The sequence below is a fragment of the Sorex fumeus genome, unplaced genomic scaffold, assembly GCF_029834395.1.
Source record: "Sorex fumeus unplaced genomic scaffold, SorFum_2.1 ptg000006l, whole genome shotgun sequence".
NCBI classification, from domain to species: Eukaryota; Metazoa; Chordata; class Mammalia; order Eulipotyphla; family Soricidae; genus Sorex; species Sorex fumeus.
The window spans coordinates 17,218,441-17,232,977 of record NW_026606063.1 but is presented as its reverse complement, the minus strand read 5'-3'; the positions used below and the strand labels follow the sequence as shown (position 1 = coordinate 17,232,977).

At 38.8% G+C, this 14,537-nt stretch overlaps 1 protein-coding gene across 1 annotated transcript in view; it reads right to left on the bottom strand.

The window, feature by feature from the left end:
- WDR35 (WD repeat domain 35) overlaps window positions 1-14,537 on the bottom strand; it is a 63,691-nt gene that overhangs the window by 33,355 nt on the left and 15,799 nt on the right. The window contains exons 10-11 of the mRNA XM_056123261.1: window positions 11,250-11,435; window positions 6,909-6,969 (exon numbers count right to left, since the gene is read on the bottom strand). Of these exons, the coding sequence (XP_055979236.1) occupies window positions 6,909-6,969; window positions 11,250-11,435 (247 nt within the window). The remainder of the gene's footprint in view (window positions 1-6,908; window positions 6,970-11,249; window positions 11,436-14,537) is intronic.

Sequence of the window (14,537 nt, the reverse complement as noted above, 5' to 3'; positions counted from 1 at the left end):
AAGGCATAATGGTGGTGGGATTGGTGTTGAAATATTGAATGTAATCAATTATTGTGAACAACTTTATGAAAATTAAATTGAAAAAATTTAAAAATTTAAAAAATAGCTACATGAAAAATACCTTAAAGGTAAGGATTAAATAAAATAACTGGCCCTCTCACTCTCGGAGAACCTGGCAGGCTACCAAGAGTATCCTGCCCACACGTCAGTCTGGCAAGCTCCCCCTGGCGTATTCAATATGCCAAAACCTAGTAACAATGATGGGTCTCATTCCCCTGACCCTGAAAGAGCCTCCAATGTGGCACTTGCTAAAATCTCAGGGTTAGGATGAATGGAGACATTACTGGTGCCTGCTTGAGGAAACTGATGAACAACGAGATGACAGTGATACAGTGAACTAGCCCAAACCAAAAAAAATTTTAAAAGGCAAAATGAGCACAGTCACACACAATATATAAAAAATAAGATTCTTTTTTGTAAAATATTTTAGTGCCTATCTTTTCTCTAAATCCATGAATAACTGAAATGGTGCAAAACTTAATTCTTAATTTCAACTCATAAATTCTGTGCACAGTAATAACTGACATAGCCAGAACAAAGAAATGGCATGGATAAGTTACCTTTTGCAGCACTGTTTCCAAAGGCCAAGAAAAAGACCTCTAAAGCATCATGCACCTAGGAAACTTAGCCAGTCATTTAAAACCAAGCTGACATTAACAGGTCAACATGAGTGGATTAGCAACTCAAGAAATTCAAATTCAAGAACTTTTTACTTTCCTGGTTTTTATTTTTTGTTTGGGGCCACACCTGGCTTGCTCAGGAGTTACTGCTGGGTCATGAGTCAAGAGTTACTCCCTGAATTGCAAGGGGGTGAGGGGGCATTTGGGATGCTGGGGTTTGAACGCTGGTTAGCCACGTGCAAGGCAAGCACCTAACCCACTGTACTATCTCTTCGGCTCCTAAGATGGTTAATTTATATGAAAAAATGGTGTAGAGTTTTTTTTGCTGGTTCTGGGGTTTGAACCTATGACCAAACTCATACAAGGTAGGAGCTCCACTACAAAGCTGTATCTCGTTCAAGAATTTTTTTCATGCTTAGTATATTATAGCTGATGCACAACGAAAACTTATGGCAATTAAGATTTTGCCAAATCATGTACAAAACTGAACTCTAGAGGGAGCCAGAGGCCTTCTGGTTGGAACAATGCATCGCCACCAGGGGGAAGAAAGGTGGTCAGCTCCAACGCAGGATGAACAGGATGAATGAGCTCTCCAGGCCCAGGCTTTGTGTAGCTTTCAGAGTTTCTCCCCATTGTCACCAGATTGTAAGACATTTGCCAAATAATTAGTGAACTGTACCACAGATCAGCTGAAACTGATAACTTTATGCCTTAATGGGGTGTGACGTCAACAAAACTGCTTCCTAATGAAATACAATTTTTTCCCAAGCAGTTTCCTAAGCAAGGTTTACCTTTATTATATAGTGCATTCATATTATTTTCTTGTTTATAGATTCCAAATCTTCACAAAGAATTATCCATAACCATATTAACTCAAAATTAAAATCTGAGTGGTTTAAAGTTAAAGTCAGAGTCTGTGACTAGGCACTTATTAATCCCAAGGCCTTAGATAAATTAATTATTCTCTGAACCTCAGTTTACTAGCTGAAAGTTGAAGATGATAACAATATCAACTTTATATAGCCGCTGTAACAGTTAAAAGAGATAACAGATATATAGAGTTCCATACCTGACACTGAATAAGTGCTTAATAGTAATCTTGAAGCCATTATTTATTAAACCTTTTCAATGTCTGACATATTTTAGTGATAACTAAAATATAGTCTAGTATACAATTACATACATGTAAAGCATGTGTTAAATAACAGGCAAACAACATTATTTTCCCCATTTAACAGATGAAAAACTGAAGGATTAATGATTAAATAATTTGCTGAACTTGCACGACTAACAAGGAGCAGAAGTTGGGCTATAAACTCAACCTACCCAGCTCTAAATCTTTCCTCTTAATTCCTATGTCCTTCTATCTCTAATTCAAGTAAAATATGCAATCTAGTTATTGCTATTGGTTTTGTTTTCATTACATACATACGTTTGTATAATAAATTTGTATATAAAAGTGAGTCAATACAAAAAGCAAATGCAAATATCTGAACCTTTCTTCTAGATCATGTGGTAATAATTTTAGCATTATCATTTAAATACTCATGGTGACATAAATCTTACAAAGTATTTAAAAAACCAAAAGACCAAGGGCTAAGTCAATAGTACAGCAGCAAGGGTGCTTGCCTTGCACACAACTGACCTCTGTTCTATCCCAAGCACCCCATATGGTCCCCTGAGCACATCCAGGAGTGATCCCTAAGCACAGAGACAAGAGTACACACACCAGGTGTGTCCCCACAAAAAATGAAAGAGAGAGATTCATCCTATCCAAGTGATTTAATTCTTAGTTTCTTAGAGCTAAGTCTCTAAGAAGTTAGAATACCAAATTTTAACATTGTTTGAAGAAAAGAACACATCAGGATAAAAGCACTCTACACACTTCTAAATTATCCAATACCTGGAAAGAAAACTTTTAAATACTTATGGGGCCAGAGAGATTGTACAGCAGGTAAGACATTTGCTTTGTATGTGGTTGACCACGGTGCAATCCACAGCACCCCATAAGGTCCTCCCAAGCCTACCAGGAGGGAGTGATCCCTGAGCATAGCCAGGAATAGCACTGCCGGGTGTGGACCCAAATCAAGACAAAAACAAAGAAACAAATGTAAAGATTTAGAAACATTATTGGAAACATATTGTTATGGAAAATAATCATGCCTCCAATAACTGAACCTGGTAATGCTAATAGGCAGTAGTTACTAGCCAAGCAATAACGTAAAGTAAGTTAAAACAATCCAGGAATTCTGTATGAGTACAACCTGCTTACAATATTTTACTGCTGAAACCTGAAATAAATGTTCATATCTTTAATGTTCCCCCACTTTCAGACTTACTCATGTCTCAGCTCTTTAAAGAGCACGTAAATTGCACCAAAATTTTTCCATCCAATCTCCTCTCTTGGTATAAGCAGAAGACTAGATGTTAGGAAGCCCCTCCACCACCGTCCCTCCCCCCAGGCTCCCACCAAAAGAGATGCAGAACAGGCACTAGTAGGTTCCAGCTACTTTTTATCCTCCATTCCTCAGCAAATGCCCCTTACTCCCCATAAAGCACCACCTTCGGGAATACTTTTCTTCCAATCTCAGTTCAAACAAAACCATGAGGCAGGAAAAAATGTCCCTGGAGTAGGTCCTCTGTGCCAATGTTACCTCTCCAGCACTTCCACACTGGCGTGCAGCAGGGGAGCAACAGCCGCTGTTTTTTGGATGAACTCTATTTTAATTATCCATTTAAACATCCCATGGGAAATGCGAACAAGATACTTTCATCAACCCTTCTGCTCAAGACCGTTTCTGAAACAGTCTGTACTCATTGATGGTTTGATACTTAATGAATGGTCACTGTCACTGTCACTGTCCTCCCATTGTTCATCGATTTGCTGGAGTGGGCCCAGTAACATTGTGAGACTTGTTGTTACTGTGTTTGGCATATCGAATACATCACAGGTAGCTTGCCAGTTTTTGCCATGTGGGCAAGATACTCTCGTTAGCTTGCCGGGCTCTCCGAGAGGGGTGGAGGAATCGAACTCGGGTCAACTGGGTCGGCTGCGTGCAATGCAAATGCCCTACTCGCTGTGCTATCGCTCCAGACCTAAATGAATGGTAGAATAGAAAAATTAAGTATTTTCATAAATGTTTGTTATAGGGCAAATACCTAACACTGTTAGAGATTAGGAAGTGAAGGTACAGAAATGGATAAAGATACATGTCTTTAAAAAAAAAAAACCTAGGATCTTGGAGTTGGAGAAATAGTACAGGGGTTAGGGAGGCCTGCCTTGCATACAGCTGACCCAGGACTGATCCTCAACATCCCATATGCTCCCCCGAGCCACTAGGAGTGATTCCTGAGTGCAGAGCCAGAGTTCTGAGCACGACAGAGTGTGGCCCAAAGACCAAAAAAATCTTGCAGACCTGCTAGGGAAGATAAAGTTTGGATAGAATTTTAATTTAAAAATAAAAATTAAAAGGATTTTTGAGGACTCCAAGAAACAGCACCGTGAGAGGAACCTAACATCTTCATACACAGTAGAACAGAGAACCACAAACTAAACTTCTGCAATACATAAGGGTCTTTGTAAAAATTCTCACAGAGATTGTCAGGAGAAAGAGTAGGTAGCAAAACAAAAATTGCAGCTTGCAGAACAATATCCATTACATACTCTTTTGGTTAGGCTTCAGTTCTCATGAAAATTAGTCAGACTCTTAAAAAGGAATTTTACAGGATATGTATGAAACAAATGTTGAGTCCTTGGCTGAGTTTACAGGAAATCAATGAAAGAACCTTTTGATAAAATTCCAGCCATCAAGACTGCAAGAAAAAAATTCTGTGATTCAAAAACACAAATAATCATGCCCTTGAGGATTTGCTACTTTATGAAGGTGAAGGACTTCCATCTGGCCTTATTAAAGAAATGATTGCCTGTGATCAAAATTACTTTCAGGATAAACTATCATCACAATGATTCTACATTAAATTTCATTGATATAAAAAAGCGTATTATCTGAAAATTGACAGCATTCACTACTGAATGAATTTGACAGAGAAGTATCTAATAAATAGAAGATACTCATGAGAAAAATCTAATTTTAAGAGATACATTTTAGCAAGAAATACTAACATGTGAGTCTGTATGCACACAAACTCATGTAATGATACCTAAATAACAATGAATACATGGCATGAATTGAAAAGTTTTGTTTTGTTTATTCATCTTTTTATGAAGATACCAATCCCATCAGCAGAGTCAACTTCTCTCCACTACTGTTCCAAGGTCCCTCTACCCCACTGTCTGCTTCCTTGACAGGTACATTTTTAAGTTTGTTGTCGTTTGGATCTCCTGCTTAAGTGTTGTTGACTGTGTGCTTTGGATATGTGTGCATGTATGTGTGTGTGTGTGTGTGTGTGTGTGTGTATAAATATCTACATCTACATATATACCACCCTCCTACACCATTGACATATCTGAGACCCTTGGCCCTTACCCCCCACCTCCCATTACTTCCTGTCCACTTCCTTTTACTCCTCCTCCTCAATGTCTTTCATTCCCTATCTTTCTCCTTCCTATACTCTGGGGCCAATGGTAGTCTAGGTAGCCCCCCTTTTAATTACCTTGGATCATCTCATTATGCTATATACCACATATAAGTGCCTGATCTTCTTCTGACTGACTAACAGGAAGTTTTTATACATATAAAAGTGAATTAACCAAGACCATAGAGTAATAACTGCATACATAGGGTATATATGAGTATAACCAAGTATAAACATAAAGTATAACTGAAAACATAGAGTAAAATCACTGGGGTTGGCTAGTATTTCTCACATTTTCTTGCATATGAAAGATGCTTAGCAAAGAGCTTAGCAAAATATAAACATTTAGACCCCAAAATGACCCTAATTCTTAGATTCAGGAAACAACTCAATGACTTTCCAACTGTGTGTGTAGGGGAGGGGTGTCTGTGTGTGTGTGTGTCTGTGTCTGTGCGTGTGTCTATGTATGTCTGTGTGTGTGTGTTGCTAGAAATCAAACCTTGGGCCTCATACATAAAAAGCATGTGCTCTACCACTGAGCTATATTCCTGATTTTCAAAGTTTTTAATCTAATAATCTTTCAAAGGGGTGGGGCGATAGCACAGCAGGTAGGGCATTTCCCTTGCTGGTCAGCCCAGGTTCGAGTCCTCAGCCCCTCTCGGAGAGCTACCCATGACATATTCAATATGCCAAAAACAGTAACAACAAGTCTCACAATGGAGACGTTACTGGGTCCGCTCAAGCAAATTGATGTATAACGGGAGGACTGTGAAAGTGCTAAAATCTTTCAAAACTATATTCAACAATCTAGCACATGTTTTAAAACAAAATCATTACTTTGTAAACTACAGTGAAATGACAAATTGTTATTATTTTTAATAAAATACTTTTAATAAATATTTTAATAAATATTTTTAATAAAATAAGATTTGCAATTTTTTATGGTTACTTTCATAGCTTTTGGGTAGAATGAATGGTAAGTCTAAAGTAATAAATGTCTTTCTGAAAACAAAAATGTCAGAAATTTTTTTAATTCGTCCCCATTAATCGACTGAATTCATTAGAACAATCTGGAAGAGGCAAAACTCACTTTTACAAGCAGCTAGGGTGTTTTTATAGAAGAAAGGTATTTACAAGCAGTTTATTATGAAAAAAACATAGTTTAGTGGCAAAATACCTCCTACAACCCTCAGTTATTACTAACTAATCTTTATGCTTGCATACTCACTTCTAGGTAATTACATTTTCAATTTCAAACAAATCATGGCAATATCACAGTTGTGAGATTACTGTGGATTTTAGTCGCTTTAGAATTTATTTTATTAATCTGCATACTTATGAGTGAAACAAAAGATTATTAATAATTTCATCATAATAGTTACAAACTGGAACTGGCAAACCAAGAACTACAGTCACCTTTGTTCTAACGAATTTGTATTCTGGGCATAAGGGATACGGCTCCAGTGGCAGAGTATATGCCTTGCATATGTGAAGTGATAGACTCAACCCCAGCACCACATGGCTCTCGGAGCACTGCTGGGTGTAGCCCCACAGCACCCCAACACTACCAGGCCCCACAACAAACAAACATATCAATATGCAAAAATTAATGATATGATTGTTAGGCTTTCTGCCATTCATCTTACAGATAAAACTTAATTAAAGATAGAAAAAAACAGTAGCATTTCTTACCAATATCAATGTATTTAGGATCCAAGGGTGTGCCAATAGAATTACAAAGAACTAGCACATACTGTGAAGAGACAAGAAAAAAATCAGGATTCCTATTTAAGTATAATTTTTTAAATAATGCTTCACACAGCATGCTTCTTTTTAAGGTATTACTAACTGGAAAATAACTAATAAAATTGTTAAGTGCGAAGAACAGTAAACGACCTAGATGAAACATAAATCTCAATCAAAATTCAAGCAAGCTGATTTCTCAATATAATGAAAGACTGCGACCTAAGAGGCTACTTAAGAAACATAAGTATGCTAGCTACTTTTCACTGTTTTTCTTCTAAAATTCCTGCTCATCCTTCAAATCAAAACTCATTTTTATCTTCTAACCAACTATAGAAAAGCTAGTTTAATTTTTTACCGTTGCACCAAATGTTTCCATCTCACTCTCGTCCTTTGAAGCAATAAATAAATGACATGAAAAAAATGCCGTTAATTCAGAAAATATATAATCCAATTTAGTAAAAAAATGACTTTTAAATATTAAGTTAATTTTAAAGCATATACAAATACTTGTCATGATTACTATTAGTAAAAAATAATGCACATATTATTCTAAACTGATCATTTCCACATTCTGCCAGTCATCTTTAATAACTGGCAGTGGTATAACTTGTATTAAGAATACAATCTTGGGGTCAGAGTGATAGTACAGCAAGGTGTTTGCCTTGCACATGGCCAACCTGGGTTCGATCCCTGGCATCCCAAATGGTCCCCCAAGCACTGCGAGAAGTGATTCCTGAGTGCAGAGTAACCCTGAGCATCACAAGGTGTGGCCAAAACAAAACAAAACAAAATAATAACAAGAATTACTTAGGTGCTTTCCTGGAATGATCATTTCATATAAACCAATTCTCTATATACTACTTACATATAAGCATTTTCTTTTCTTAGCATCTCAACTAAAACTCGCTTAATTTCATAAGCAATAAAAATCATACATAAGAGGGCTAAAGTGATAGTACAGTGATTAGGGCGTTTTCACTTGCACGTGGCCAACCGGGGTTGAATCCCCGACATTCCATGTGGACCCCTGAGTACCATCAGGAGTAAATCCTGAGCACAGAGCTAGATGTGACCCCAAAAAGCCAGTAAACAAATGAATAAATAATTTTTTTAAAAGATCATGATTTTACTTTTCTATTTCTTAAAATAAGTTTAGTTACTGCCACAAAATACAATGTTTCCATTTACTTCTCATTTACAGGCTCCTAGCTGAGAGACTCAAAGGGGTGCCATGAGGTTTCTAACTTAAAAGTTTTCTGACAACTTCCCATGTCCTGCGCCCTGAAATAATTCCTTTGAGCAACTTAACTGATTTCTTTAACTCTGCACATCCAAGTAACATGTTCCGAAGGCTCTTCCAGTTTACTCTGGTTTGCTTTCCATGAGGGAATTAACGGCTGCTTTCCCACCACCAGTGAGCTGTATGGTTGAACCTTCACCCCACCCCCCTGCAGGCCCACTCAGCCTCCATCAAACAGAGGCACACTCCTATCCCTCCCTCCTTCACCCTGCATTTTTGTTAGGCCTTGATTAAGAACTGAATGTTCATTTTACTTCAATGAATATTTTCATTAAAAGAAAAAAAACAGTGAGCACATCACTTTGACTACTTCAATGTTTGTTCAAATCTCAGTCATCAAGTTAAACATGACTTATTTCCCTTTTAAAAACATTTTTTGCTTTCCCCTCTAGTCAACAACAGTCTTTATTTTTCTCTTCGGTTTTCTCTGTATTTATTATTCTTCAAATTTTCCTTCCAGTTATCCCAATTATCCTCCAGGTAAGCTAAGCATGTCTCTTCTGGAAGAATCAACCACAGTAAGTTTCTTTTTTTTTTTTCCGTTTTATCTTAAATCCCTTTCGGAGTATGTGACCCGCTCTGGCCAGGTGGCATCAGGCAAGAGCACCCTGTGACTGTGACACACCCTTCACCACTGTTGTCAACTGTTCCTGTTTCTTCTTTCTGGGTTTAAGTCTTCATTTTTGGTGAGTCAGACACTGAAGTAACTTCCTCAGAGAGGGAATCTTGGAATAAACACGTGGAGTAGCCTTGTATATTCAAACATCTTTATTCAACTTTCACACTCAATTAGTGATGTCCATAAATCATTAACTGTGTAGAATTCAAAATGGGAAACCATTTCTCTCAGAATTGTGAAAGGAATCCTCCAAAGTATCTCCCGACTGACAAATCCAATGCCATCATGACACCTGATTCTACAAATCTGTTTTTCCTCTTTGAGAGCTTATAGGATCTTTTTTTTAAATCCTTGTTGTTCTGATGTGTCTTGATGTTGAAAATCATTTTATTCATAGAGGTAGGTACTTTTAATCTAGAAACTAAAGAGAAAGTTCCTTGATTTTTTTTTTCAGAATCACTACTCCTTTTTGCCTACTCAGTTTTTTAAGAATTATCATGTAAATACTGAACTTTTAGGGCTAAGCCTCTTCTCATCACCATTTTCTTGGCGTTTTTGCTCCCCTATAGTTTTATTTCATCTTGTAATTCTTCTGCCTAAGCAATAGCACAGCAGGTAGGGAGTTTGCCTTGCACAGGAGTGACCCAGGTTCAATTCCTCCGTCCCTCTCAGAGAGCCCGGCAGGCTACCAAGAGTATCCCACACGCATGGCAAAGCTTAGCAAGCTACCCGTTACATATTCAATATGCCAAAAACAGTAACAACTCTCGCAATGGAGATGTTACTGGTGCCCACTCGAGCAAATCGATGAGCAATGGGAGGACAGTGCTACAGACTAATTCTTCTGCGAAATTTATCATTGCTGTTATCTCACTTGTAATTTGTAAAAACTTCCCTTTCTATAGTGGCCTTTCCTTGCCTGTGGATGTATTAATTTAGCCCTCAGAAGACACCAACAGTTCTTCTGAAACTAAGACTCTTCATGGACAGCCTCTGCAGGGTCCTCTCAGTTCTTTTCTTCTTCTATTTATTTCTGGTGTTTGTTACATCAATGGTGTCCTTGAATATCCAATAGCCCATTTCTATTTCCTCATATTTAAGAGTGTGGTCCTAAATAGCTACTGGAATCCTATTTGTTCATGTGGGCCTTGTACTAAAGAGACTTGGCAAGGATATTTTCTGCATGATTCCCAATATCAATCTATTTGGGGTCTTTTAGTCCCCCTTAACCTGCTCAGCATCTCAGGAGAGGATATCTCCCATCTCCTACTGGAAAGTTCTATCTACTTCAGAGCCCATGCTCCGGAACCAGATGAGGAAAGAACCCTGGGAGCCCTGGGTAGCCGCCCAAATTCTTGAGCTTCTCAGCAGTTTTGCCCTGTTCACCGGGGACCGAAGGCCTCCAGGACAGAAACTCTCTTCTCCACTAGCTTCCCCGGGGGGTCAAAGGGCAGAGGTCTCTGTACCAGTAGAGGGGAGAATATCTGGAACTCTCTGTCTTTATATGACTTTTTAAATCTCCTTCCTGAATAATCATTGGTTATTCCTAAGAGCTTTTCTGTCAGTTTCTTTCTTCCTCCTATCGTGAATTCTCCTGAATTTTGGGGGTTCAGTAATGTACACTGGCCACTGCGATGCTTTACTGAAAACTTCAGATTTGCTCCTAACCTCCAAAACAACAGTGCTGTTTCTTCTCGCTTTCTGGTTCCTGTTGACTTTTGGCTTTCAAGGACATCTTTAGTGTTGTTTTAACCAGGTCCAGGAGAACAGAGTTGAACGTGGCTGTTCAAAAACGGCTGTCTGTGAATCTCTATACTTTTTAATGGATAAAATATTTTTTAAGATAAAAGCACGGGTAGACCTTTTTTGAAAACTAGAAATCCTTCTGCAAATATCAAAGTTACTAGCACGCTTTTTAAAAAGGGCATTGCTTGTATTATTTATCTTACACTGAGACTGACTTTTCAAGTAATCTAACTCCAAATAGGAGCACATTTCTGAATGTCAACAGCTAGCACTGTTTTTAAAATGGTTACTGTTAAGCAATTTCTTAAACACTTAGAGTAAATATTAACTATTCATTCTGGCTTATGGAATTTAACTTGGAAATGAATTATGGTACTTTTAATATGTTGCAGAGATTAAAGGTTTCAGGACTGGTCAATAGGAACTGCCCAGCAAATTGACTGACTGGAACAAGACACAGAACCAATAAAATCGCAGAGCTTTCTAACGCAGAGGAGTAGACAGATGTGGCCAACAGACCCAATACTTCCCTGTGTCTGCCAGTTTAGAAAACAGGCTGAGAAGGGAGATAATTGGAGCCCAGTCAATCACCCACCCCCAAGTTGAAAGGTACCAAACTGACCTGAGGATGATTTTCATCTGCTTTTGTAGCCAAGATGCAGAAATCTCCACAAGTAGTAATAGAAATGAGACTCTTCACATATTTGACATATTTCTCATTATTTTTTGTATCCCAAAAGATGACACAATACTCTGGACGATCAGGTCTGGTATACGCATAGACAACAGTATTTGAGCAGTACCCCCACTAGGGGAAAAAATGGAGAAGAAAAAGGAGAGAAAGAGAAACATAAACAGTATATTTAACAGTGGAAAATAAAAAATAACATTATCATACATTTTTGTTCGTTTGGGGGCCACACTCAGCAGTGTTCAAGGCTTACTTCTAGTTCTGTGCTCAGGAATCACTCCTGGCGGGGCTCAGGAGACTGGTTTGTCAGGGACCAAACCCAACAACATGCAAGGCAAGCAAGCACCTTACCCACTATATTATCACTCTGGCACTACGTTATCATATTATTACTCTAGAAATTTTTGTAGACATTCTATTATGTCTGACAAAATATATTCTTCCAAAACAGAAGGATTAAACACCCACTTTAGTATCTTTTCTCACAAAAAAAACTAAGAGCAATAAAGATAGCTAGAAAACAATTACTGCAAAAATAAATAGTATTTTGACTTTCCTTATTTTGATATGTATTAAATTTCAGTGGTGACATTCCAGATTTTTCAGTCACTAACAGCAGCTTAGGGGACATCAGGAAAAGCAAGTTCATTCAAAGTTTAAATTTGGGGCCCTCAACATGAACTGCAAAAACAGTTGTTCAGGGGCTGGAGCAATAGCACAGCGGGTAGGGCATTTGCCTTGCATGTAGCCAACACGGGTTCAATTCCTAGCATCCCATAAGGTCCCCCGAGCACCCCAGAGGTGATTCCTGAGTGCAGAGCCAGAAGTAACCCTTGAGCATCACCAGGTGTGACCCAAAAACCAAAAAAAAAAAAACAGTTTTCAATCTCTTTTTCTACCACCCACATTTTTTATGAGAATAACGTTTGTTCATAGTTTATCATCAAATAATTTTAAATAATGTGTGTTCATAATTTATCATCAAATAATTGTAAATGGCTTGAGACAAAAATAAAATGAGCTATTTAAGATCAAATATATTGATCACAAGCATACTGATTATAGAACGTTAAGAGTCATTCCCGATATATATGTACAATTTTGAAAAATCAATATTCAGCATCACCATTAATATGACTGTGTTTATGACTCAAAACTAAGTTATGCTACTTTAAAATCCCATGGTACTGGTTTGGTTTGTTTTGTTTTGTTTGTGAGCTACACCTGTCTGTGCTCAGGATTCACTCCTGATTTGTACTCAGGGATGACTCTGGTGGTAGTCTAAGGACCATATTCAGTACTGGGATCAAACCCAGCTTGGTTATATGCCAGGAAAGCTATACTATTTCTCTGGTCCACCATGTGGCTTTTTTAAAATAAACTTTTTACTTTAAAATAGCTTCAGATTGAGGTCCAGAGTCATAGTACAGCAGACAGGGTATTTGCCTTGTACGCAGCCAACCAAGGTTCCATCCCCAGTATCCATTCGGTCCCCTGAGCACCACCAGGAGTGAAACCTGAATGCAGGGCCAGCAGTAAGCCCTGAGCACCTGAGTACAGCCGGGTGTGGCAAAAAAAAAAAAAAAAGAAACCCTCAGATTGATAGAAATGTTATAAAGATCATAGAGTTTCCTATATTTTCCTATTTGCCATTATTGTCAACCTGGTGGGGTTAATAGTGCCATTTCCATCACAACTGAGAAATCAACACCAATGCTTAGATTCTTGATGTCAATTAACTTTATTTGCATTTACTCAAAACTGATTAAGCTGCATGCTTTACTTGGATTTCATCGCTTTTTCCCTAATGCCCTTTTCCTATTCCCGAATCCCATTTGGGATCCATCATACAGTCATCACACGAGTCTGCTCAGCCTTCTCTGGGTCGGGATGGTTCCCCAATCCTGCCTTGGTTCTGGTGACATAGATGGGATTGATGAATCCTGGTCTGGTGTGCTGTGGAATGTCCCTCAACTTGGGTTCGTCTAATGCTTTAATTTGGGTTTGTTCATGCTTAAACTTGGATTCTCTGTGACACGATGAGGTCTTCCTTATCTCTCATCATCACGGCACCTCCGAGATCACATGATAACCCTTGTGTCATTGCTGCTGCTGCTGGGTCTGACCTGCAGCAGGGTAGGTTGGCCAGGGCACAGCCTCTGAACGGTCACTTTGCTTTCTCCCCCTCTCTCTACTCAACCCTCTGGAAGTCAGTCACTTGCAGGCCACACTCAAGGTGACGGAGGCAGGGACTATATTTCCAGGGAAGGTGGTGTCTAATTAATCAGAAGACTCCAGTAAGGAAGCTTGTGCTTCCTCTCCCCGACTCATTTGTTCAAACAGCTCGTTCACATCTCTGTGTGTTCGTGGCCATTAATTGTGTTGCTCTAGTCATTCCCATGTCAGCCACTGGGAGTCCCTTCAAGAAGGCTCCCCACGTCCATCTCCTGGGCCTGCTCCCATCCGTTCATTTCTCTCACACATGCCTACTTTCTAGAGCTATAAGATGTTTTCTTCTACTTCCCCACCCCAACCCTAGAAACAGTCATTTCTCTAAGGAACATTGCACTTCAAAAGCCAAACATGCAAGTTTTTAATAGCAAATATTCTCGGTAGTTTACCAAATCAATCTCACACTTGAAGCTTATTTTAGATCAAATGTTAAACTTTAGGTAAAAACTGACTAGTCATTATGTTGCACGTTCTTTTTCCTGTCTGATCCATTCTTTGCCCTTCTCGACTCTGCCCTGTGCCCTGGAGCTGACCTTTATGAACTCCGTTGCCTGGTCTGCCTGGCCTCCCAGTTTCCAGCTGGGTCTGGCGAACAGAAGGCACCAGAATCTGGAGAGATGGGTTGAAATATTTATTCTCTCAATCTCTCTCTGTCTGACCGACCAGAAAGAACCCTGCTCCCATAGGCTACCCCTCCTGAAAAGTCACAGCTCTTATGGGAGCAGGAACAACACTTCTGTCCCTTGAAAGTTTGCTCTCACCCTTGCAGATCCCCTTAACCTTCCCCACTGGGACCCTGAGCACTGAAGGAACTTTACTATAGAAAAATTTACTGGTTCTAAGGACTGCACATCATAAGTTTCCTTTCACTGGACTCTAAGACAAAGCAGTCGAGAAAAGTATACCCTGCCTGTGCCCAGATTTTTAAAATAAGTATTACACTTTGAGCTGTACCAAAATTATTCCTTTTTAAACAATAGCTGATTC